The sequence below is a fragment of the Caloenas nicobarica genome, chromosome 17, assembly GCF_036013445.1.
Source record: "Caloenas nicobarica isolate bCalNic1 chromosome 17, bCalNic1.hap1, whole genome shotgun sequence".
In the NCBI taxonomy this organism is placed as follows: domain Eukaryota; kingdom Metazoa; phylum Chordata; class Aves; order Columbiformes; family Columbidae; genus Caloenas; species Caloenas nicobarica.
Window position 1 is genome coordinate 4039451 of NC_088261.1, and position 27147 is coordinate 4066597.

At 41.2% G+C, this 27147-nt stretch overlaps 1 protein-coding gene across 2 annotated transcripts in view; it reads right to left on the reverse strand.

Moving 5' to 3' along the window:
- Positions 1 to 8374: 8374 nt before the first annotated feature.
- GOSR1 (golgi SNAP receptor complex member 1) overlaps positions 8375 to 27147 on the reverse strand; it is a 29159-nt gene continuing 10386 nt past the window's right edge. For both annotated transcript variants that reach the window (XM_065647005.1, XM_065647004.1), the window contains exons 7-9: positions 19702 to 19731; positions 13667 to 13749; positions 8375 to 12354 (exon numbers count right to left, since the gene is read on the reverse strand). In XM_065647005.1, the coding sequence (XP_065503077.1) occupies positions 12230 to 12354; positions 13667 to 13749; positions 19702 to 19731 (238 nt within the window). In that variant the 3' untranslated portion in view covers positions 8375 to 12229. The remainder of the gene's footprint in view (positions 12355 to 13666; positions 13750 to 19701; positions 19732 to 27147) is intronic.

The following is a 27147-nucleotide window of genomic DNA, read 5'->3' on the forward strand; positions in this document are numbered from 1 at the left end:
AATGCATGAGTGTCACAGGCTCTTCCCTCCCATCTTCTGCCTTTTCCTTAGTCCAAGACAGGTCTTGTTGGCAATGAGATGCCATTGCTGGGCTTTGCTGAAAGGGGTTATCGAGGGGCAGAGAACCTGCTCCTCTAAGGCTGTGGACTCCAGCATGGACCGCTGCAGTAATTGACCTTCCAAATACAGACTTCTCCATGTAGACAAGGGGAGCAGATCCTGCCTTTGAGATAAAATTAAAACTCCGTTTCCATTCTGTCCGAGTCCAGGGAGAGGCTGCAGAAATGCACCCACTGGGCTGCTCCCACGGCTTCTTGATTTTTTTCCCCCTGATGCCCCCCAGTCTTGCCCTATCACTTTGTTACTTACCACAGAACCACATCCAGGGCCACACAGTCAAGCTGAAATAATTTCAGATTTAAGGTCGGTTTTTTTGCAGCATACATCCTTTAATATCGGCAAAGACAGATTTGGACTGAAGACTCCCATGCTTGGGCACAAGCCAAGGGGGTGGGGGGGCGAAAGCGGCCTTTTCAAAGCAGGAATATTTGTAAAGCATTTGCTGACACCAGTAGGTAGCAAAACTGAAACCTATAAATACCCATCCAGAATAAGAAACATCAGAAAGGGAATGTATGCAGGATTCACCAAGGCAACCCCGATACCACTTTGGAGCGGGTGCCCTCGTCAGATGGTGCCCAGGAGACGACCCTTTGCGTGGATGTGCAGGGTCTCTCCCCCCACGGCCACAACCACCATCCATGCACCGGCTCCTCCCGTTTTGAACCCAAACTGGAAGAGCCGTGTTTCACTGACAGCACGAACACATCAGAAATTGCAGCCGGGCGCTTCTCTTTGCTGATAAACGTTTCTTTTTCTGCAGGATGGTATGGTATATCTTATATACTTTCTTTGTATTTCTTGGCATGAGAAAAAATTAAAATGTAACATGCATGGTCAAAGCTGAACTTGTTTCTTCTGTCTAAATTAGGGAAAAAAAAAAATCCAAACTCGTCTTTTAACTATTACTTCATACTCCAAGAGCAAGTAGATCAGGTGGTATTTTGGTGCAGTGGGTTACAAATAACACATATAAGCACAGGGATGGGCTGGGGAGCAGCCGCTGGGAGCTGCTTCTTGTTGCTGGCCCTGCCACTGCGGTTCAACAGAACAACCAAGTCAGAGAAAACATAGACAAATCCCACATCTGCTAAGAAAACAAAATTATTGATCAAAACCATAGATTTCAAGAATGCACAGCGATATTTGGTCCCTACTCAAAAAGCCTAAACGCAGGCTGCTCCCAGGAAGCGAGCGCTTTTTAAAAGTTTCTTAAGCCAAGGCTTGAAAATTCAGCCATGACCGAAAACGTTGTCTTTAGTCTTTTCCCAGGAGGAGTTTTTCTAATCAGGCTGGAAAGCCGTTGGCTGTGTACAACACGCAGCTCGCGTCACCACCGGAGTTTATTTCTGTGTAACGGCACAGCAGCCAGTCACGGCTGCTGATCCGTGCTGGAGCTTAGTTGCACAACAACCTCTTTCAGCTGAATCCTAACGCCCTCCAGGAATGAACAGGAACGCAGCTTCCAACCCAGCTCAGCTTGGAGAGGAGGTTCACCAAGGCTGAGCTGGATTAGTTGCCTTACTCTCTGCTCTGTCGCAGTAAGCTTGAGCTCTCCAGACTTCAGGGTGGGACTTGCTGGAGGTAACCCGGTCCCACAGCCTCCCAAGGACAATTCCTTCCCTCTCCCAGCCCAGCACACGCACAGAGCATGCACAGAGGAGGCAGGTGCCACCACCAGCAGCAGGGATCAAAAATGAATCTTTACAGCCCCAGAGCAGCTACCAGACACAGCACTTCCACTTCCATCCATGTCTATGATGGGGGGGGGAAAAAAAAAAAAAAAAAAAAAAAAAGTGAATTCTCTGCAACACTGGCAGCCTGCAGCGTGATTCAGCAAGAAACGTATTTAATGGCCCCATCTGGAACACGTCCTGCCGATGAGGTTCCCTCCAGGAGAGGCAGGTCAGGCCCCACCGACATGGCCACAGAGGCACTGGGAGCACTGAGCCACCCGCAGCGGCTCCGCTCCCCACGGAGCCCACTGGGCGATAACGCAGCGGCAAACGCTGCCATGAAACAGCTTGAGCCGTCTGACTTGCTGCGGTCACGTTTATTAAATGGTTATACCCGTGTTGGCCACACATCAGGATGAACAGACCGTGCAAGACCACACCTCTGGTCCAAACCCAAATCCCTGGCCCTCTGATGTGCCACAGTAAGGCTTTGGTCTGCCTGTCGTTTTCATAGGTAATATTATGATACAAAATAGGCAAGCTGTAAGGTTTTTTTCTGGAGGGAAAAAAAATAAATAGGCAACCCCCCCTATACTCAAAGACAGAGAGGATGCAGACTAAATGTTCGCAAACTCATGAAAAACAGGTCTGTTAACCTCACGTTCATCTCAGGAAAAAATCAAAGGAACGGTAAATTGTTCTTCGGTGTGTCCATTCCCCATTGCTTTGAAAACTGCAAGTTTCAAAGCACTAATAAATAAGAATAATAACTTCATAATAATAAAGTTTCAAGCTAGATCTTCTGGCTCTTACACCTAAATACTCTCCCCTTGTAACGCTACCTAAATTAGTGGTCTTGAAGTTTAGCGTCACATACTAGGGCTAGGATATCAGCTGCTCAAACTTCTGTCTTTAAGAGCCACCAATGAATACTCACAGCCACGTAGGTCCGAACTTACACCGCACCACAGCTACTCCCATTCTGCACTAAGGCCGGACTTTGCACCGAGCCCCCGTTACATCCTCTTGCTGCCTCTGCGCACCCAGAAGTGCAAGAGGCGTCCCTGGCTGCACAAGGGCCCTGGGCAGCGCGGTGTCGTTGCAGCAGGGGTCCAAAGAACCACCTCTAGTTGTCCTGATGGAGAAACAAAATGCAGATGTTTAGAAAATTCAGTGTGACTTACTTCCCACTATTCAGCAAAGGGACTCGCGGTTGTGGCTGGTGGTACCTGTGCATCACCAGAGCCTGGGACAGGGTGGTGCTGGTGGGAGAGCTTTCAAGGAACGGATGCACTTTGTGTCTCAGCACACGTCTGATGTTGCTTTAAGCCATCTTTGGCCTTCTTTGTGTATTGCTTAAAGAATTCAGCAGGCAAGAAGCCTGAGCAAGAAAGAACAAAAGGTTTTGTCCTGGAGGAGGAGGATTTTCCTCACATAAAAAGCCCCACACCATGTGAAGATTTCCCTTTGGTGGCGAGATTCCCCTCAGAGCATCCTGACCGTGTCACCGACGCAGCTGGGCGGATGCAAGTTCCAGGCTTCAAAGACAGAAGCTGACAGGCTCTCCTCTGATGTTTCGCTAAAGAGCTGGGAGTGCCAAGTGCTTTGGCCTCCTGTTTTATTAATATGCTGCTCTGATGGGCTCATGTATAATAGATTCGCAAAGGAACAGCAAGAGGTTTACATCCAATTTCCATGTTGTATATGTTTTCTACTAAACACTATAGGCTCTCCATTCACCTCTTAATGTTTGTCTTCGCTAATGAATTTGCATGAGCTTTGGGGTTCAAGCAAAGGACAGAAAGTTGGTCACCAGTTCTGCAACTGGTTTACAAGAGTTTGCTCCAGACAGGAGCTACGAACTAAAAAACACAGGGAAATTGTTTCCATTTTCTCTCTCATTCCTAACAGCGATCCTACCTGACACAAGGTAGATCTTTCTATCACATCTCAAACTATTTTTTTTAATCAGACAAGACACATTCGATAAATTTTGTATAAGGACCAGCGGTTAGGATTTACATAATAGAAAAAAGAGCCTGGCTTGCAGAGGTAAGTATGAATTGCACAGCAGATCATGGCACTGTTCTACATGAGGACCTTTCCTTCACAGCAGTCACTGCTGGATCCTCCAGAAGATGAAAACCCCCACCCTTCAGTCTCTAGAATACCTAAAATAGAGTAATGGGGATTTCTCTATGAGCTCAGCTACCAAGTTTACATGAAAAAAAAAAAAAAAAGACGGATGACCTTCTTTGTTTCCAGCTTGGCTGTATTGTTAGATGCTATTCTTGCTCCAGAGCTGCCGAACGCTTCTGAAGCTTGCAAAGTTGTTTGCTTTAATAGCACAGAGCGTGAAACAAAGCAACGATGGGAAGCCTTCGCAGAGAAATGCCTCCTTCTGCTGAGCTCGCTGTATCTTGGAAATGTTTAATTATAGGCTGCAGATTCTAAAGCGTTTTCTTCCAATTATTTAGTCTCAAGTCCAATTTCATAAAACTTGTATTTTAGACTCCTTCCCAGCAGGGATCGATGCAAACGGATCACTTCATCAATTCCAGTTGGGCAGAAAAATGAAACAGCACCTCACCCACCGCACTGTAATTCATTACGGTCTGAAACAGCTCCCCAGGTACACAGGAAACAGGAATAAAATTCAAGGAATGTTGACAGAACTGGCATCTGAAGCGATGCTCTATTTTTACCTTGATTTTTGATTGCAAAACAAACACAGTGGGTATGAGCTGAAGTGGCCCAAAAAAATGAGTTAAGAGCCGTGGAACAGGCTCTTCCTCCCCTGCGTGGGGGATGACTCGTCTCAGCCTCTCCTGCCGACAGCTCCAGACCGCGGCCGGTCCAGCGCTTGTCTCCGAAGGGCCCTGGAGGCACCGAGCTTGCAGAAAGGACTCGGCTGATGCATCAAGGAAATTCTCTTTCTCAGGAAGCGCGGGAGAAGCTCATTCCCCTGGGACGCTGCTGTGTCTGCGGTCAGACCCGAGGAGGCTGGTGGTGCAGAACGGTCAACGCCTGCCCGTCTGACACGGCAAAGCGCACGGCGATGCTCTGCCAGCAAAGGCACAGCTGCCTCCAGGAGCCTCAGGTTTCCAAAGGCCAAAGAGATAAATGTACCTGAATTAATAAAAAATGTCTGAATACCAAAGTCCCCGCGGCAGCATCCCTCCCATCCCTCCTCCTTTCCCCTCAAAGAGGCACCGTGGCATAAGCGGAGCTGAAGCATCCCTGAAGCATTACAAGAACTGATCATCCCCCAAACGTTTGTTGTTTCTCTCTGGTTTTTTTAAAGCACTTCATCTAAGCCAGAGTGTAGGCTTGATATTTACATTTCCTGAAACGTATGGACGCTCAGGAAGAGCTGGCCAGCAGATCCCGCAGTCCTGCCACGCGGCACCGACACAACCTGAAGGCGCAGTTGCTACCTGAATACAAAGACCCATTTGTTTCGAGAGGGCGGACACACCAGCCACGGTCTCTGCTGCAGGCTGGGAGCCCTCCCGCCTTCTGCCTCTTGTTACGCTACATTTTTTTACATAAGCAGCGCCTGCTTTTTTAGACCTGACTCACAAACCTCCCCACCTCAGTAATATTTTGAAGTAAATTTAGCACTGGTGATACATGCCTGACCTAGAGGGAACTCCATTTATAGCGCTGCAGGGAAATATCCACGGAGGCCCCTTTCTGCACTTGGCCTCCGTGCTGGGGTGTTTCTCTCGCATCGAGGAGACGAGCTGACAAAGCCCAAGTGCCAGTTCAGCCCCCACCTACACTGGAAGGTGGAGGATGCTCACGGGATCTCCCACCTCTTTGGCACCATGACACTGGTGCCGCAGCCTCCAGAGGTGACAAGGTCCTTGCACGGTCAAGTCACTCTTTAATGCGACAAACAATTGTTTGTGTGTTAATAGCTGGACCAGCCAGGGACATCTGATCAGCACTTTCACAGCTACTCACCGTTTATTTTTACATCTGCAATATTCCTGAGTATCCTACAGAGTTTTACAAAAATGTTCCCTTAAAAAAAAAAAAAAAATCCTGACGTTTTCAGCAGCATTTTGCCCTGAAAGAAGCCAGCTCAGCACAGGTCTGAAGTCAGATGGGTCTGCAGCAGATGACACACACAGGCACACGGACCAGCAAACATCTGAAGAAAGTTTCCACTGTATCGCTAGCAGCAAAACAAGACTTTGCAACCTGCAGTGAGGAGCTTCTATTCTTTTTACTGCATCTTTAGAAAGACAAAAGATGAAGAATATCGTCCCCGCTTCCGAGAACCTTGCATCAGACAGATGGGTATGGGCAAGGAAGATAAGAAAAGAAAGAAAACATCTGAAGGGACTAAACCCCACCTGTTTACAGCATTTGTGGAAGGGCACGCTGGGCTCGTGCACTGAAGCGGTTATTGGTGAATTCTCAGCTAGGGCTCTAGGTGTGGGTTTGATTGATAAGCTGCAAGTTATGCTGGGACAGTCTTTCTGAACTTCAAAGGATGGGTAGATTTTTTAAAAGAAATTAAAAATATGACACCAAAAATAATGTGTCTGAAATGTCTAGTTTAAGCCAAACACCCATGATGCAAAGGAGGAGAATCTGAGGGGCAGGGCAGCGAGTAAAGGCAAAGCAGGACCAGTGACCTAAATGGACACGATCAGAGACCTCTGAAAATCACACCACTAAGCGACAGATTCATAGGGCTTGAAAGTCAAAGTACAAGCTGAAAATGATCCACAATGAGAATTGCAAACGCCGTTTCGAAGGCAGAGGGACTTTGATTACGGGCAGATTTCTCTCCTAGTAGAGCCGGCAAAACTGGGTTAGCAAAGCCTCAGGGTCCTGTTCGGAACAAAGAGCGAGGAGCGCGGCAGCGACGGGGAAGATGAAGCGAGGGCTGAGCAGCAGCACATGCCTGCAAAGGCCCCAACAGCTTGCAAAGGAGGAGGAGGATGAAGGCAGCAGGCTCCGAGCGCTTAATGAGCACAAGTCCTGGCAGCACAGCTCCTGTACCTGAAGACCTGTTTTGGATAAAGGGCCGGCATTCAGCAGATGTAAATACCTACTGTAAACGTTGAGATTTTCTATTAAAACATTAAAAAAAGAAAAGAAAAAAAAAAAAAAATCAAGGCTACACAGCAGTACATCTCCCACATTCAGTGAAACGGAGAAAACAAAAGACACTCCTGCCTTCCCCTCTGCATTTCTAATGGAGCGCTCGGCTCCCTTTGAGCAGGAAATCTGCCGGTGGAATTGCACCAGGATGAACGGAGCCGAGCTCGGCTCATCCATAATGCACAAACACCCACTGCACCTCAGCTTGTCAGGAAGGACAGCAGTTCTCAATATGAACAACAGTATTCTGGGAGGCGGATGGTTAAAAATACATATCTTACGCCTGTGCCACTATAAATTATTGACTGTACAGGGAGCTGGAAAAGAGGATTCAGCGCCATTAATAATTTATTTTCTAATCCAAACGAAGATGGAATTTTATGCACCACTTATTACCAGCGGCGCAAACTGGAAAAACTAACTGCACTTCCCACTGCCTGAAACCAGAATTGCCTTTCCATTTTCAAACAGTTTTTGAAGTTTCTTCTCTATCTTGAAACGTACAGTCAAAGCCTTCCCTTGAGAAAGCATATGGTCATCCTGAATATTTAGCAGGCACATTAAGGATACAGAGATCTCTCTCTAAAGCAGCATTACAGACACAGCACGACAGCGCTGAAACAGAGAATGACCTCTGCTCACCGCAAGCCTTATGCCCACAGACAGGTATCGCACTGCCAGGCAGATTTGCTGCTTTGAGAAAATAAATTTGAGCGGCATTGAAAGATTTAATGCCAATTGCAAACCCACCCGATGCAGATGCTGCCTGGTTTGAACACCTGAGGGAGGGTCCAGGCCACAGCACGGCCAGAAAATCACAGGGTACGACAGAACTTCATGGAGACAGTTTTTACAATGGTTCTAATTATTACCATGTTCAAAGTATCAGCTTATTTTTGGTGTCTGTGATTGCAGAAGGGGGTTAAAAAAAAAAAAAGTATCAAACTACTGAAAATGTGGGGAAAGCACCTTATGCCAAGGAGGCTCCTAGATCAACATCAGTTTTGGTGTGCATTTGGGAATTAAATGTTTTATATTATGAATATATAGAAAATTTTTTTAAAGCTTACCTCTAAAGAAAAGCATCCTTGTTCCATCTGCCAAAGAACAGCAGGAAAAAAAGCCGTGACTGTATTCAGATATTCAGACCCTTCCAATGCGGATGCTCGAAGCCGAAGGGGAGTCCAGGTCTGTGCAGGCAGGAACACGTCCTGCCAGACCGAGCCCTCTGGGTCAGGAAATGCTCCATCTGGGACTTGGTACAAAAATGGACAACAGACTAATTTGTACTGTTCAGGGACAATCCCAAACCGGAGAGATGAATCTTCTCTGCATCTTCTGTGAAGTTTAGGTAGGCAAAGACTGTCATGGGGAAAGAACCAAGCACCTTGCTTAGAATTCTAATTTATTATTAAATTACATATCAAAGCTTTTTTTTTTTTTAATTACATACAGAGAATGCACAATAGGTGAGAACAAAAATAATTACAGTTACAATAAAATAAGTTTCAAGAAGCTATATGAAAAGCCCAAAATCAGAAAGTGCAATCAGAAACTCACTTACAAGGGTCTGGACTGGGATATTTTGCCAGAAAGGGGTTTTTTTAGTCTTGAATGAATGTTTAAATAAACTGCTTTCCTTACTCAGTAGTAGACAGACCAACAACTGCTTATGTTTTTGGAATGGAAAGCATCACACTGGCTTCAACTACCCAGCTGACGGGAGAGCTCCAGGACACAGAGAGGACTCGCAGCTGGGATATGGCTCAGGTTTGTCTCTGTTTCCGTGGTCTCTGCACCGCGCAGGGCTCAGCGGAACCACCGCTCGGAGGGGTTTCGTAAGCCCATAGTGTTCTAAGGAGTTTCAGAATTATTTCCTCCTCCAGAAGTGATACAGCTGTTACCTCTGCCTCCTGTTTCAAATGAAAGCTTTGGGAATTAAAAAAAAAAAAAAAGGAAAAATAGGAAAAGGTTATGCATCAAGCTGCTAGGTTTAGAGAGTTAAATAGTCCCGACTAAATGAGTTAGACAAGCCGAAGCGGTGGACCAGACTCTGCTCCCTGTGCAGCAGCTTTGGGGGAGCTCCAGGAAGCAGCCCTGGAGCTCCAGCTGGCGACAATTCATCTGAAACTTTCACATCACCTCAAAAATCTACTTTTGCTCTTTCGTTTTCAACACCCAGCGAAGAACTGACTCCTCACAGTAATCTTACAACTGTCCTAAAGAAAGGACTTTTAAAACTGCAAACGAAAAATTCTAGTTGATTATTCAGTGTAATGAATCCAGCCAGAATTTATACCACACTTTGATAATCAAAAGCTCCTGAAACCAATATCGGTTAATAAAAAGTGTTGTGCCTTCCCAGGAAGGGCAAACTCTCCTATTACAAGCAGCACCACAGCACTTGGTCCCAGAGACACAGAGGACAGCAAAGCCCTGGCTGGACCCGGCAATTCCCCTGCTCAAAGATCAGATAAACATGTAAAAAAAAAAAATAGTCAAAGAGCAAGGAAAAAATATTCATGTCTATGTGAAGTGTGGCATCAAATTTATCAATACGATCACCTATGTTGTAATGTGTGGCTAAGGGGTTGCAGGACAAGCTTAAAATAAGTGCTTGTGTCTTGGCAAGATTAAAGCAGAAATTTAAAAAGACTACGTGTGGGGGAAATGTGCCCTGTAGAAATATTATGGATTTACTTGCTTCATTTGTATGGCTTAGCAATAATTTTCTTAGCACAATTCTATTCGGCTGAGTTACGAAACCGCAGCTTTGCCAGGAATTGCAGAAATGAGAATTCTTTAACCACATTTGTTTTCCTTAGAGCAAGAGGAACCACACAGAAAGAAAAACGTAGAGAACACGTTTAGCAACAGGGGACATACAAACCTATATTCTGGGGTATGAGATTTTTCATTTACAGTCCATTGCCCTAACTACAGGTCCATGTTATTAGAGATGATCGGGAGCATCAGCGAGTCCTTCCTCTCGGCTACGTGCAAACACCCGCTCCAGAGAGCGAAGCCCAACGCCTGCTCGCGGTGCTGGAGCACTACAAGATGATGAAGGGGAAACTACAAGGTTAATTAAATGTATTTTTCAACACAAAACCTCTCGTCTTGAAACCAACACAAATAAAAACCGTGGAGGAGTTGCCAACGCTGAAAGCATTTCCAGTAAAGCTTTATCAGACATAATTCAGCACATTTCCGTTAATTTATACTAAAATATATCAGTTCCTCCATAACATTTTCGTAACATGAAAAATCAGTTATGTTTACATATTTATTATAATCTACATATTTTCCATAGCAGCTTTTTCACACAATAAGATTAAATATATGCACCAAATAATCAACTAAGTCCAGTAAAAAGACTGGTTATAAGATTAAATAAATGAATTTATTTACGGTACTGCAGATCTCATATTGCCAACTATATAGCAACCATATCCTACAAATCCTAAACAGAAGCACAGCTGCTGATCAGGGTCCCTTAGGGTGGTGGTGGAATCAAAGAAAAAGCATCAGGGAGAAGAGGTTTGATCTCCCAACACAGATTCATTAATAAACCTCCTTTATCCATCAAGGTTTTTCATAAACCCCATAATAAACACTTCCTTTCAAACCAGAAACATCCCAAATGAACCAAATAACCACCCTTTATTTAAAATACAAGCCCCATGGTTTTATACGTAATAATTCCAAATGCTTTCTAATCCCACTGATAAGATAGCTGATTACATGTTTTTGTTGACTTTTTAGCACAAAGTTATTAATCTGCAAATAAGACTTCAAATCCATACAAACATTTTAGGAGCAACAGTGTGGTTTTGCTCACACACAGGCACAAGTGTCTACTCCCTCCAACAGGTGCTTCACAGATACTATAAAAAGCAGTAAAAAACTGTGTCCGTCCCACCTGACTCTGTTCCAGAAGAGAACCTGGAGAGTATCTGACATTTGTGGGTAATGGGATACGTGAAATCTGTTCGGAGCACTGTGAATTGATTGTGAAAAGAGTTAATCAAGTTCTTAAAAAGATATTTCAGTGCCTCAGTTTGAATGTATTGGGTTATGGTATGACAGATGAAAAAGGGCTGTTGAAAGAGCAGAAAAATCTGTAAAATTTGTAAATCTGCGATATCAAAGCCATTCCTGACGTCAGCTTTGTTTATTGATGCAGACACAACAGGATTCATGTTGCATGTCTGGACAAAAATTTTTCTTTTCCCCCAGATAATGGTAAATAATACTTGTTTCGCTATTCATACATTCAACTCTTTACTATGAGCAGTTATGTCCAAAAATTTTGCACGCAGATACATTTGTCTCAGGTATAACCATCATAATTTTCATTTCCAATTGACAGTTTAGATTATATCCTACTTGCAGTGTAAAAATATTAACGCTATTAGAATAACTTTATCTAAATTACAATATAGACTTTTCAAACTGTTTATCGTGTCTTTACAAAGACCTTTATGATGCCAGCCAAAATCCAAGTATTTACACCCAAAAGACTACTTCTAGGTGAACTCATGTTTGGTCACTTTTCAGATGACTGAACACTACAGTAAAGAGCTGCTGGGACACTGTGCTCCCTTTTTACAAAGAGGGACTTATTAGTCCCTTTAAAGCCACAAGAAACCTTACAAATCTTCCTCAGAGGGTAGTTTATTCATATTCTGTGCAAAAAATGAACTGAACGACCCTTTTTTTTTTTTTTTTTTACTTTGAGGAATTTGTGTGAAGCACAGTTTTCACAGCACAAATTATGCAGAAATAACTAGTATCTCAACCATGAGTTAAAAAAAAAATTACAGAACATGTATTTAGTAGTAAAGCAACCTGACGGCTTAAAGCTGCAATATTCTGTGTTCGGTATTGTGCTTGGCCTACGGAGGAAACCGGCTTCCTGCAGAGTTTCCACCCAAGGCAAACGTAACCATCTTTTTCCACTTACCAGCCAACACCAGACTCCCCAGCACCGCCGAGCACAGAAACGGTTCTACCCCTTCTGGTAAGCGTCCCGTATTTACTTACCTTGCATTGAGACAGGGAATTAAAGACAAACAAACCCCACAAAATTTAACCAAAGGAAGATGTATGGCAGGGAAGGAGAAACACTGCAGCTTCAACCCCAAACCAGTGTTGCTGTCTACTGTCACAAGCTCCAGATGTCACGGAGACACCCCGGCCACAACGAGCCGGCTGTGTGAAGTCTGTTGTGTCCCCCACTCACTTTTCCTCGACTGGGGGGCAGAGGGATGGTGGTGATGAGTTTAGCAGAGTCCGTAGGGGAACATCCATCAATGAAAAGCGTATAGAAGCAGTAAGATGGTACAGATGCCGATAACGGCACCCAAGATGAGGGAATCTCGTCGTTTCCGAAGGTTGATCCTTTGAATCAGGCTGTTCACTGCGGGAAACCGATCTTTAAGGAGTCTGAGTCAAGGGCATATCAGCAAACGGCATCTTCACTAACAAGCCCCAAAGTCTGTATGTGGAAATCCTGATGCTGCAAAAAATGCAGAACTACTCCCAACCTGGAGAAAGCAGATGCAGTAAAAACCCCCAGGTAGATAGTTAGCAGGATTACAGCTGTACTTCACTAACGACAGACAGACAGATTAAAGAGAGAACAGAACAGCTTAGAGTTCACATTTACACAGAATTCATCAGCTGATCACCTAAATTACCAGCGTTTGATAAACTTTAATCTCAAATATGTGAGGCTTAGCTACTTTTAATAATTGTGTTTAAATGAGAAAGAAGAAAAAAATGGGGCAGTTATATAAACCATCTGTGGAGTTTATTTAATGGAATTGTGTTACTGGTGAAGGGAACAACCAAAGGCATTTGACTGAGAAAATCATGCACGTTGCATGACGATGCACTGTTCCAGTACAGCACATAAGGGAGAACCCCTCCTACTATAAAATCATAAGGATGTAAATCTACCTTTTAATGTACAAAATACAACTGCCAACAAGATAATAAGTTTCAGAGCTTCATGTCTTTGGAACAAAGGATCTATTAAGACCAAAACTTATAGAATTTTTTTGTTGTTGTTCTTGCCAGTTGCTAAGAACTGTATTGAAATTTACAGCTTACCAAGATACATCTCTTCAGGATGTAATCTGTCTAATCAAATGATGCTAATGTTGCTCTTTTGGCCCTTATGACAGAAAGGAAAGAGTAAGTGGGAAAATGACAAACATGCATGACCTGACAATCTGGCACATTCTTTAGCCATGAGCACAAAATATGAAAATAAACCAACAAGCCAAAATCTTTACATCCACAAGACTGTGACAGACAAGAGGATACTCTTAGCTGTAAACCATAACAAGCAGCAGTGTATGCCAAGCTTCAGTTCTGGACAGGCTTGAAAGCAAAAGGCAAGAAGTAAAATGAAATCATACTTTTACAAAGACATATACCAGGGAAGGCCATAAAATGCCATTGCAGATCTCCACCTAAAAATTAAGCTGCATTGATTTATGTGCAATATTCGAACTTGAGTAAAAACAACTTATTCACCACATTCATCATTAAGATGCTTCAGCCACATTATCAAGTGAGACTGGTAAAAAAAATGGTCTGTCTGTCACTAATGACGCCACCACTACAGGTTAATACAGCCACTCACATCGCAAAGCATTTTGATCTCCAAGTGACAGAGTGAGAAATGTTACTGTACCTCTTCTTATGCAGTGGAAGTGCAAATTTTTAGGAAAGGATACTAGCCAAGGTATTCATCTTGCTTTGTATTGACTTCAACATCCCTCTCTGCGACGTCATATTTTCTTTAGTTGCCATGGCAATGCTGGAGAAGAGAAAAAAAAAAAGAGTGGATCAAGTTGTTGGTGCTAAGAATAATCTACAGCTCGAAGACAAGGAAAGCAAGCAGGCAACGCTTCTTTGGAGAACAATGAATGAGCTGAAGCAACGTGAATGAAACCACATTTCTTCTCTTAATCTCTACACTTGACACTTAAATGATTTCTATTTATATAAGCCATTAACAACCGAAAACACTGTGATTTCTTGAAACAGGCAGGGTTTTGGCATGTCCCCCCCCCAGCCTCAACAAAAACTGGCACTACATTACAAGCAAATCTAAAGGTACTCTCCTGGCATGAGTTTGAAATTCAGAAGTTTGTTTAATCACAGAAGCCCCATAATTACTGTCACTCTGGACAGCAGATGAAATTTCTTGTCTGCCATCAAGATATGATGGCTACAGGAGTATTAAGCAAGTAAGAGCTGACTCACAATTAAAAATCAATGTACAAAGTGAATGTTCTGTTTGAGACTCAAGACAGCTCACAGAGCTTTGCACGGCAGGTTTCTGGACAATCAAGCTGGGACAAACGCTCACCAGGTCTTTGACAATATTTAAATACAATAAAAATTACAAGAAAAGAAAGTAAAAATGAGGTTGGAGGAAAAGAAGAAAAATAATTCTATCATTGCCTACCCCAACAGTGCATGAGTATATGAAGAAGTGTCTAAGAGATGGTGTTAACAGAAATTCTGAACAGATAATAAACAGCTGTATATCAAAGCAGTTACCATCAGGGGCTGAAAAAGGGACTACAGAATTCGAACAGTAAATACATCAAATTGTATCATATGTGAGAAGACACGGCATTTGACAGATTACAGATTTACAACTCGGCATATGGGTGTTTTAGTTTTCTAAAGTGAAAACCACAAGCTCACAAAAGTATTACACCTGCTATTGAGAAGAGCACTCAGGAAATTTTGAGTTACTAGGAACCAAGTTGGAAAAAAAAAATCCTAGCTGTACACAGGAAAGCTTGCTCAGTAACCTACAGCCCCCTGCCTTACACCCCACACTGACTTGACGCTTGTCCAGCTGAAGTTTTAATCCACCATTTCTCAAAACGCTCCTGAATTAAGCCACGTGTTTTCCTAAGATGCATCGAATGACTCATTAAGGCATCCCTTAATTTACAGAAGTGAAAACATGAGATGATTGCCAGGATATAAAGTGTTCCTGAGACACTTCCAAAATGCCTTTGGAAATAATTATTACAGGTTATCACGGAACACAAGGTTCCTGTTTTAACATCTAAGGAGTGAAACTGTCCATTCCATATTAAAAGGCAGGATGTAACTGTTTAAGTTGACATGTTACAAGATTGGAACCTTCTTCATTTCTTTTACGCAATATTTTGAAAAATATAGCTCAACAGATGAGGTTTTACTGAAATGCTCTGAAGAAAAAAGATAACCGTAGTGATTACCATTTTTATTATGATATGGTCTAGTAATGAAATGTAATTGTGATATCCATGAAGAAGATTTTAACTGGCTTCTAGCTACCGTTAACAAGTCAAAATCAAGCCAAAAGCACTGCTCTTCATATATAATTTGATCACTCAAAACATGAGCTGGTTCCTCTAAGCCTTTATATCAGTAAATGAGACTATGAAATTCAAGCAGTCCCAGAAAACACACAGCTCCAGGGACACGTCCACGGACTTGTCTTGTACAGTCCTAAGTATTGCAGCTTCCTCATATCCTTCATTAGACAGTTTTGGTTTCATTCCCATCCCTAACATATGCTCACTGACATATTGTTGCCATTTCTCCACTGACAAATGCGGTTTTTTTTAGAAAATTAATCATATTGTTCCCATTCACAATATTGGCCCCATTTAGTTACTCAACACCACAATCTCCCCAAATCAAGAATACATTTTTCTTCTGTTTTGAAACTTCCACACGAAATTTACAACAAAAAGATTAAATGCGTTTTACTGGAATCAAGATGACCTTGATTTAACGTTTCATTTGGAAACCAGCATGAACTGTTCCCAGTGCTGCACTGGCTTGAACTGCTACAGTTGGGTGTAAACCAAGTTCCTAAAACCAGATGGTATCCTGCTCTCTATATTTAACATTAAAGCACCGCTAAAGTACATTAAAGATTGCTCCACTACTAAGGAAATATCTTCTAGGTAAGGCCAGGGTCACAGTCACAAAGAGCCCACCCATCTCTTCCACACTAAGGAGTATCACAAATTTCTGAGCTTGCAGCCGTATTTCCTCAAAATTTCACTTGCATTTCAAGTCTGTCCTTGAATGCTCAGGAGTGCTGTGGGTACGCAAGAAACCGAACTTCTCTTCAAAAGTTAAAAACTGATAATTGTACAGAGTTCTCAGTTTTCGCTGGTGTGAGAAAGTACAGAGTAATAAACATTTCCAGCCATTATCACAGTCAAACTAGTCTAAAATACAGAGAGACGCTTTTAATGCTGCTTGACTTGGAAGCAAAGTGTTTTTACCTAGACAAATGTTTAAGCTGTCGGGTATTTTCATCCCACATAGCAGCCATATAACATACAGTGTATTTTCCAGTGAAACGTACCAAAAAGTCAACTCCTTGCTTCATCCATTGAGACAGCTCAGTCAAATCTACATCGATGAAGAACTAAAACAAAGCTCTAAAGGATCAAGACATGTTTTTAAAAATCAAATAATTCATGTATTACTGGAACTTCTGCTTCATTTAGTACTCCACGAGTCACACTTGCTCATTTAAATTCACGACAACATCTATGATTAAGGGAACGGCCTCTGTGACTCTGCATAGAAATGCAAGCTCTGGTTTTAAATTCGTAAAAATTCTGATTATATCACTTATTCTTTCCAGATAGATACATACATATATATTTGTATCTATAAATATACACATACGTGTGTATATATATGCATATATACACACAGACACAAGCTTTCAGGTTAAAGATTATTGTGTCTTTTGATGAAGCCCAAGATGAAAACAAAAGGAACATTTCCCCAGAAATGCAAGTGATTTTGCCTTGGCACTCTGGCAAAGCTCTCCTGAAAAGAGCTAAGTCTCAAAATCGAATTCATGCCTTTCCATTCTGTAAAGTCAAGATTCAAAGCAAGTGATTTTTTTCCCTTTTATTACATCCTCGTCATTACCTAAAGAAATACTCCAAATATGTAAGGTGATATTTTTTTAAATTAAATCTACGATTTTGGTCTGGCTTCAGCATGGGAAGTAGAACAGTCCAATCTGTTAATATTCAAACACTAAAAAAAATCAGCCCGGATCAGGCCTCAGAAACAGCATTACAATAAAATCCTAAGAACTCGTCACACTGTAAATGCAAAACTATGAAAAAAAATCAAGTTGAGCCAATCTAAAAATACAAGTTGTTGGAAAACAAGAAATAAATCATTTGCTATTTTGGAGAAGTGATAATGTTTGAAAATGAAAACCTGAGAACACCAAACATATTAAGCAAAATCTATGCTTGTATTTAAATATGGCCAAGACAAGTGAACACTGTTCCCAAAGAACTGCAGTACAAAGTATCACATCCCACTCGTTTCTGGAAAGAAATATGCTGCAGTAAGAACCCATCTCGCGTCATTAATTTAAAACTTGGTTAAAAGTTTAGGACTAACAAAACACCTGGAATGACAGCACTACTTATCGCTTTAGTTACTGAATCATTTCAGCCTAGCTGCCCATCAGTTCTTGCACGCGTGTTTGTTCCTGTGTTTCTTATCTCTACAAAAAGTTGGATCACGGCTTCCCAAGTCAGCGCTGCCATGGGGTCACCGGTGTCCAGCTTGTCAACAAAAGCCTCTGCACACACAGAAAAATGCTTTCCAGTGTCTAGAACCCCTGCTTAATAACAACCATGTAAAAAATAAAAAGTGATTTAACTTCCTGAATTCCACCCAAATAACGAGTAATGAACTACAGTAGATGTAAACCTTGAAGACAGAGCAGTATTGGTAGCCAGAATAAGGTAATTACATCTCACTTCGCCTAATGAATCTGCATTCAAACAGCTTCCCCTGCACAATTCCCTCTTTTACTTGGTTTGCAACACATAAAGCAATTGATTATCAGAAGCTGGGGAAATTTCTGTCTGGTAAATTCACCTGAAATGTAGTAGCATTTATTATCAATTAATATCATACCTGAATATTTGCAATTAGTGGGGATGACAAGAAAAAGAGTAAAACAAAAAATTCACCTTGGTTTTGACAGAGCCGAAATTGAAGTAAGATGATACAAATGGACTTATATTTCCTGCTTAATGTAGTTACTAAACAAGCTCTTTTTCTACAAAAAGAAACGCAGAACATTTTTGGCAACGGTTACAACAAGAAGTTCATTTACTAAAGGACTGCTGAAATCCAGCCTTCTAAAAAAATCAAAGTTCATTTCTTATCAGAAGGAATTTTTCAGTACAGAGCACCGAGGAGCTCTGACCCAAGCTGTGCGCTGGGGATTATTGCGTGAGAAGCTGCCACTGCGGAGACAGTCGATTTGTAGTCAACCGTGGGTCTGCAGGTCACGCAAATGAAACTCAAAGCAGTTTTAAATCCATCAGGACACCCGCTGATGGCACCACGGGGCTCCTGAGCGGGTTCGGAACTGGTGGAGGAACCTGGTGAGTATTTGTGTACCTGCCCTGTTCTGCGTTCCCTCGCACGGGTGAATCGACACGGAGGTTTCACTTATCGCACATACACGTACTCCCAGCTTCTCTGATGAGGAGTAATCAAGAGGTGAGGCAAAGAGCTCAAATGATAAAATCTGAGCCATTTTGCAGGATATTAAACTTAATAAATCACCATATGCTGTTTAATGCTCTAGTTACTAGAGCAGCAGCAAATAAGAGATTCAACAAACGTTGAGCATTTTTATGAGATGAAAAAGTAGGGCTACAAGCATGGAAGCACAGCAATAAAGGAGAGGAGTATTTATCAGGAAAGGACTAGAACCCAAAGTAAAACAAATATTCATAATAACTGTGCCAAGTTTGACAAATATCTTTATGAGGCTGCGGTGAGATTATGTCGACGTTTTCAGACATTATTGTACTGACCACTTCTGGTTCATCACTGCGCATTAATGTGGTTTAACACATTTTTCCACCATGTTAATTATACTGAGCCCACTGTGTCCTCAAGCTAGCCAGCCCTTAATGGACACAGAGCCTTGTTGCACCTCTAATTACTCTTCTTGATCCCTTATGCCAGTACATGCATTATCTGAAAGCATATCTTTCTTCCTTTTTTTTTTTTTTTAAAGCAATAATCTAAAATTTAAAACCATTAAGTTGGGCACTCTGAATTATTGGTTTGCAAAATGCCAGAGTTCAGTGGAAAAGTGGGAAGGGCACAGATGATAAAAGTAATTCATGATGCCACAGTTCTAAAATTTCTAGATCAGTTAGAGAAGCTATCATTCAAGTATTCAAACCACGTAAAAAAAAGAAAGCCACGACACGCATAAATAACTATACAACAGCAATAACCTCTGAAGCTCTTGTGGTAAAAGCCCTTACCTATATCAGATGCACACTAGGGTGCCAAATACATTGAAGGATTACAGAAAATTGTGTTGTAGAAGAGTGTCCCTGTGAGAAGAAACAGCTTGACTCCTGGAAAAGCCCTCAACGGCTCAACCTGAGATTCACTCTGCTCCATCACTCCCTTTGTTTTTGTAGGGGCTATTCACCCTTCAACAGAAATGCAGATTTTCTAAACTAAGATGAATCAAATATTTAAGCCACACCATTACGTCAACATTGAATAGAAAAAAAAAACAAACCACACCACCACTTCCTTGTAATACTGCGAGCTGTAAACAATACAGTTATTGTATAAATAAAATGACTGATATCTTTAGACACAATTCAATATAAACTCTGATTGTACAGAAGATAATGAAAATTATTAAGTTCATTCCTACCTTATTGTTTCTTCTATCAGTCGATCTGAGCTGAAAGCCAAAAGAAAAAAAATGAAGTTAAAAAAAGTAACAAGCACCAAGTATTATTTTAGATTATTAAAACAATGATCTCTATAACAGAAACCTCAACAAATTTGCCCTTAGAATGTCTTATTTTGGGATGTTGTCACTTTTTGCTACTACATAGATTTGGTAAATATAATGAGAGTTTTTGGAGAAGATCCTTGTTGCGTCCTCGGGACAATTCCTCAGTGCCTGCAAGGGCAGCTGCTCAGGAGAACACAAAGCACTGAGAAGACAGAAAAAGGGGAATGGGCTCCATGATTCATGGCTAATTAACACTAACTAATTAATGTGTGCAAGGTGCCCAAGACAGTTTGGAAAGGAGTATTAGAGAAGAAAGTACCTAATTTTATAACTTTTTAATCCTGGTCATTCCTTGCCCACCCCTTCAAAAAACACAATTAAATATAAAAGCTGAGAGCTGGTTCCAGGTAATAACACCTCAAAACGCTGCTTCAGAGCTGCTTTACCAAATGCCGTTTTACGGTGGTTAACAAGGCAAATTCTTTCTACAGTAATGCCAGTTGGATAAGAATTTAGCGATGCTTGTGGGAAACAGAATATACATCATCTGCAAGAGAAAGACCTTGATAAAACGCGCCCCTTCCCCCTTGCTGCCACATGTTAATCGGGTTTTTATGTTGCATTGCTGGGAAAAGGACAGCCTAAAACACAGCATCTAAAAAATGGATGTGCGGGATTACGATGACAAACAAGATCCTCCGAAGACTTGAGCAATTTCTCTTTTTCTCAACTTCTTATAGACAGGTTTTTAATCACTGTTTTACAACCAATTATGAAATCCCAGAAAAACCTCTTGTTACAGCAATCGATATCTCAAAGCTAACGTTGACGTAGAATAAGCGACCGCATCCCCGCTTCCTATATTGCAGAAACAATGACGCATCCCTACAATCGCACCATTTACCCCACAGATTCATGCAAATTCTTGTAGAATAACTGAAAAAAAAAAAAAGTGAGCTTGCAGTTTAAGAAGGAAATCAAACTGACAGAAGTCTTATGTTGTGTTGGTTATCGCTTCTAGTATTAAAGCAGAATTATTAAAAGATGCCAAAAGGGCACGGCTGTCTCCATCTTCAAACCTCCTTGTTCCAAGTGTGTTGCCACCTGAGGCAGGGAAGGTACCAACAGCCCCCAGTTCTGCCTCTGACTCAGCCGGAGTTGCCCGATTTGGAATTTTTCTTCTACCCACAGAAATTCTGGAGATCCCCCCCAGCTCCAGCTGGGAGCACGGTGTGCACTGCACACGCGTGTGTAAACTGCTCGGGGTACGGAGACACCAACAGAATGTCCTGTGTCTGTGTAGAGGAGTGAAAACATGCACGTTGCTATTTCAGTCCAGTCCACGGCGCACAGAGCACTAAAAATATTCTGCCTGATTTTAAGCTGAGAGGGATTCAACTGGGGCAACAAACACTGAAAACACTGGAACATCTCTTTCTGCTCCCAAAACAAAGCAACACTCCAAAGATTCACATCAGTTGCAAGTACATTGGTTTAATCAAATAAAAGCATTTGCATTCACTGCGCTGTGTGGTATTTATTACCACTGGCACGGAGAAGGAAAACACTATAGTTGTGTACATAAAATAATGTAAGCAGTCTCAAGTCTCACAGCATCTGATGATGTCCCCAAGGCAAGCAGAACTGAAAAGCAATGCATTAAAGATTTCTGTAATTGCTGATTTTCAAAGATACAAAATTCAGCTGAGAATGTGCCTTTCATACATAGATAGTCTCTAACAGACAAGTGTAATGTGTGGGCAGTGCATAATAAGAATAAACTGCAAAACCATCAGAAAATGGCCTGAAAAGCAAGAATGGTGCATAAGAATGCACCATTTAAAGAAGATATTTATTAATAACAAAAATATATCAGGAGCCCAGCTGGAAATAAATTACAGTTCTAAAAATTCTGTGGAACAAAACACTGCTAGAAGAGTCTTATTAAAAAACAAACAAACCCCCCAGAAACACAAAACAAACATCACCACCTACCCTGGAAAAATCATCACCAGCATTACCAGCTCTTTGTCCATCTAACTGATGAAATTAGAGTATTTTCATTTTGATGAACTGAAGACAACAGGGAAGTCAAACACATTTGGAGACCTTAAGTGAACTAGGATTTCTCCAAGGTTTTCAGAGCACAAAAAATTAGGATTGTCCACTTGCAGCAAAACACTGACTGCTTTTTATGTTAGACAAAGCTGTAGTTAGGCAGTTTTACTACTTAATCAGAAACATAAACACAAAAAGTATTAAAAGCTTCATATTTAATTATATTATACTGCATTGCTTTTTATATATGTATGTATACGCATACAGAAAAATAAACCCTGGAAATGTAGCTACCTGTAAAATGATGACAGGCAGAAGTAAATTAAAATGTATAAGCCCAGTAATAAACAGTTCTCAATACCAATAAACATGGACATTGGATGCAAATGTCAACACAAGGCATTTAACAGGCATCTGAAGTCACAAGATCAATGTTTCTCAACATAGGGGAGGTGAATTTTCTTCAGAATGACTGATGCGTAGGTAAGGGCAGATTGAACTAACTCTTAGGTCTGTAATAAATAGCTGGGAAGCACATAGGTTTACTAAACACAACTTCTCTTGACTTTGGTCTTCTGCCTTCCAAGCAAAGACAACAAATCCGGTGGACATTACTTCATGAACTTCCAAGCAAGCAAATGATAGTTCTGGGCAATATTAATCTGATTTGCCATTAGTTTCAATAAGCTCTCCATTTTCACCTGACGAGACAGATGGCACTTTCACAAAGCCATTTAAAAATACTATATGAAAGAAACACTGAAAGATGCTGAGGCAACCACCTACTGTAACAAATGGCACAAATCCAAGAGTGGCAGGCATGCAAACGAAATAATCAGGCCTCTCTGCAACTGCTGGCTTCGGAAAAGATTGTGCTGTTTGTCATTTAAATATGCAGACAGGTACATTAATCCAAAGCAAAAATGAAGTGCAATATGCCTTTAGGATAAAAAAGAAGCATGCCCATGACATCAAGCTTTCACAACTAAAGCAAGCATTTTATGTTGGGTTTTTTTTAAAGCAAATCTCCATGCCAGTAATTAAAATTCAGTCATAGAGATGACTACCCAGGTGAGGACCGGGATTCTCCCTTACCCATAGATTTTGCTGCTGACTTATTAGCTAAATACCCAACACAAGCTCTTGCCAGAAACGAGGTACAGCAGTAAGACTCATCTGCACACAACTCATTTCACAACGCACTTTAAACCCTTCAGGTAAAATTAAGGGCAACATTATCACAAAGAATAATTTTAAAGTATTAGGGAAATTCCCTGTAGAATAAACTAATGTGGCACTTGATAACTCTCTTCTTGCTTTCATAAAGAATAATTGCAGAAATAATAATCTTACTTGGTTCTTTCTCTAATCGCAGGATTAATCACTAGTCTCAGCTCCCTCAAACTGCCTGTACTACATCTCGTGTGTTTTCAGAGTCCTGGATCACCAGGCAACGTGGAAGAGCTTCCAGGAGTGCAAATACTGAAAAATACACTTGATATTCTAATACAAATATACAGATTATGATGAAGCAAACCAGACTCATACTGTCAGTTATCTCCATCACAATAATCATACGTAACAAGTGAAAGAAACGCTGTGCGCACACACACAAAAACCCAGCTCCAATTCATTTTTTCTGCTTGCTGTCACTGTACCTTACAATCTAAAAAATTCTGAAGATCATTAAGCTCTTTAAAAACTGAACTAGAAGAATGTAAAGCAGAACACAGCTTTTTTTTCTCCTGTGACCACAAACAAGATATTCTAGATTTCACAAGACATCTCAAGCTTGATTCACATCAGTGTCAAAGTGAATTGCACTGGAGCTGCTCAGCGAGTTTGGAGTCTCCTGCAGTCACTCATGAAGGCAAAAATTGGTGTAGAACTTACGGCCTGAGACCCAACACAAGTGAGACAAACACGCCTGGGGTACACAACACCCAAAGAGAGAAAATTTACACTAGAGGACTGTGTAGACAACACAAAATTTACTCCTATATTTACAGAAGAGCAGAAGTAGCACCTGCGATGAATGCACAACAGAGGGAATGAATATGTTTGACTACAGAGCATACATCTTGCATTTCCAGCACGAGAAGAGCTAGCTGGCCAAAAACAAAGCTGTGAGGTAAAACAGGCATTTCCAGGGATGTACAGTTTGCCCACAGAAACCATTCTGAAAACAGAGAAAGGTTCAAATACCAATGCAAACCGCTATCTTTCGTGGGTTCCCTTGATATGTTAATTAATGCATAAATCTAGATGCTAAGGAGATAAAATGTTTTCATGCTCTCTGTTGCAGTAGGCAGAATGAAATAAGAGCCTACAGCAATCAAACGTAAAAACCAGCACAAACATGAGCATTAAGTCAATGTATAGATTTGCTCCAAAGGAACAACACGTTAACAACAACACACCTACAAACTCTAAACATGCAAGTTACGTTTATTTCTGCAGATCATTGTACCGTGGAGCCTGACATTCAGTAATCACGTTCAATAAGAATGAGGAATAGTTGCAAAATTGGAAAATGAAAAAAAGCACATCATCACGTTGGTTTTAATCAATGCGAGCGATCTGTTAAATCTACAATGAAAGGCACTGGAACACAATCCATCGCTCTAGGCAGGAGTTAACCAACATTATTTGGTGTTAAATGTCTTTCCAGATGGTTCACATGTACATTGTATATCAGAAGAAACATGCAAGAGGCATGCTTGTCACTGTAGGGAAGAGTCTGCTAAAGGATCTCCAGTAAAATAAACTGGTGGTGGCGGTGAAACCTATTCTCTCCACCTTGCAATGCTACAACACGAAATTCACTAAAAATTGAACTCCCAGCTACATCATTAAGTAAATATCTCAATAGATTATCAATTTGGACTTAAGATAAGCTAATGTAAGTACTTTCTTTTCAGCTAGCATCTGTAAACATGTCTACAGTTGCACCACAACCAATAAAAAGGTAAGTTGTTCCAACTCAGTTTAAAGGACGCTCTCCTTTTGTGGGGAGACCCCTGAACCCACAGATCCACCTTCACAGGTCCGAGAACACCAACGGGTTCTTTCTCCTGGATTTCCAAAGGGCACAGTCTGCACCCCCACTGAACTCCATGGACTTGTCTGGGAATTATGAAGAGTGAAAGAAATGTTTCTGCAAAAAGAGGAGTTAGCCAAGAAAGCTCTTTGGCACATAGACTACCGGAGAGCGTCTGATGTTTGAGAGTCCCAAGAGGTTGAGCAACAGCAATACTTCTTCCTTTCAAGCAAATCTATAAGGAAATAAGAGCCTCCTCAACAATCTGCAGTGTACAGTTTGCCCCAAGAACGCAGTTAAAAACTGAAAATGAAAACGGCTCCAATCGTCTAAATGAAGCGCAGCAGCTGGTTGCCTATTAGTGCCCAGAAATCCAACACCGGGATGGCACCACCAGCCACATGAGGAGCTTTCCAGAGGTTTCCAGAGGCTTTATTCATGGTTGTGAACCTTCCTGGACAGACTGACCCTCCTGTGTAATTGCTCCCTATTACCCATAGGAACAGAGGTAAATGAATGGAGAGCAGGCCTTACTGGAAGTCATTATCAGTAACCACAACTGTCAGAACAATTCCAGTAACTTACTAATGGACTATATCGGCATTTCCTCAAATTTTACACACTGTGGAAAGAACCAGCATTCAGTGAGAGAGCTGTTTTCATTATTTCCTCTGGATTAAAACATATAATTTAGATTATACCTTTAACTAAAGGGAAAAAAACCCTCAAAACCAAGCAACACTTGTAAATGTATACAAGTAGGAAGAGCCTTCAAAATCTAACACTGATCTGACAAAAAATGAGCTCCACCAAGATAACCTGCCATTACTGATTTGTTGGGCACACATGGACAAGATAGATGCATAAATTGCAAGAAACACAAGCCGTTTATAACCTGTACTGTAACAAAAAAATATTGTGCCACTTTTCTAGCTCAGAGGTTCTTGACTAAAGCTAGACAAAGCTAAAAAATTGTTCTACTACACACATACTCCTAAGTAACCAAGAAAAGAAAACACAAGGGGGAAGATCTTCCAGAAGAGCCCCATCTTACAAACAACTTTGTAATTAGTATATTTTTAATTTCCAGCAAAGCTAACACAGATATGAAGTGACAGTTATCCCTAGGATGACAATCCAATTTTAATTTAGTATAAAACCCTAAAATACACATTGATAGAAATGTATTCTGCTTCCTAACTGCATTTTCACCTGCCGCGGTTTTGGGGGTGTGTTTGGTAGATGTAGAAAACTATATGGCTTTCATCCAGGACTTGGCTGAAGTACCCAATGCTACAACTATCTACCTGCTTGTTAATCTAGTTTCAGAAAATAATTCTTAAAATTGCATAGTTAACTATACAATATAAAGAAGATCTGTGGTTCAAAATTTAAAGTGCACACTATGTTTATTTAAACTACCTGCAACCCAAATTCAGGATGCAATTCATTAGTGGATGAAGATCTCAACATTCTTCTTTTGACTCAATTTCACTGCATTCTTAGGCTTGTCTTTTCATCTAAGACCAAACAAGACATGTTCTTCCAGAAGTGCAACTACACTCAATATAAATAAGTCTCTCCAGTGAGAGGAAAGCACTCTGCATCTTTCACTTGACAACAAAACTAAGGGCCTTGAAAGGTTCTAAGCAAAAGTGTGTTATCAAGCTAAAACAGGCATGCTTTGGTAGGAATTGGATCTAGCCCTGCTCACCAGCATGGATTTGATAGAAAGTATCCTCAGCAGTTGGGAGGCAACGCCTTTTATCAAACCACTGGTAGAACACGTAAGATATCTGCACAGCCTACCACACAGCAGCTAAGAATAATGAGAACATCATCCTGATGCATTAGTACAGAGGCTCAAATTAAATAAACTCAAGAAGGACATTTATACAGCAATACGATAACTTTCCAGGGGAACACCCTGTTTTGGAGAAAAATTGAAATAGTCACTGTTTAACATATCCATATACATCAAACAACATTCAACAGCTTGGTGGTTCCAATAGCGAACAATAAGCAAGTACTTCTGGCCTTAAAGAATAATTAAATTCACAGCCACCCCAACAAAAAAAATGCCATGCCGCATTAGAATAACAAATGATTCTCAGATTCCACAAAATAAATTCTATAAAACTCCACAATTGTTGATTCTGTTCAAATGAGGCACCTACTTTTCAGAACCAACCCATGTACGAAGGATTTTAGTATTTGTCAAAGTCCTAATTTCAATACAGATCTTGGGGAGGGGGAATGCT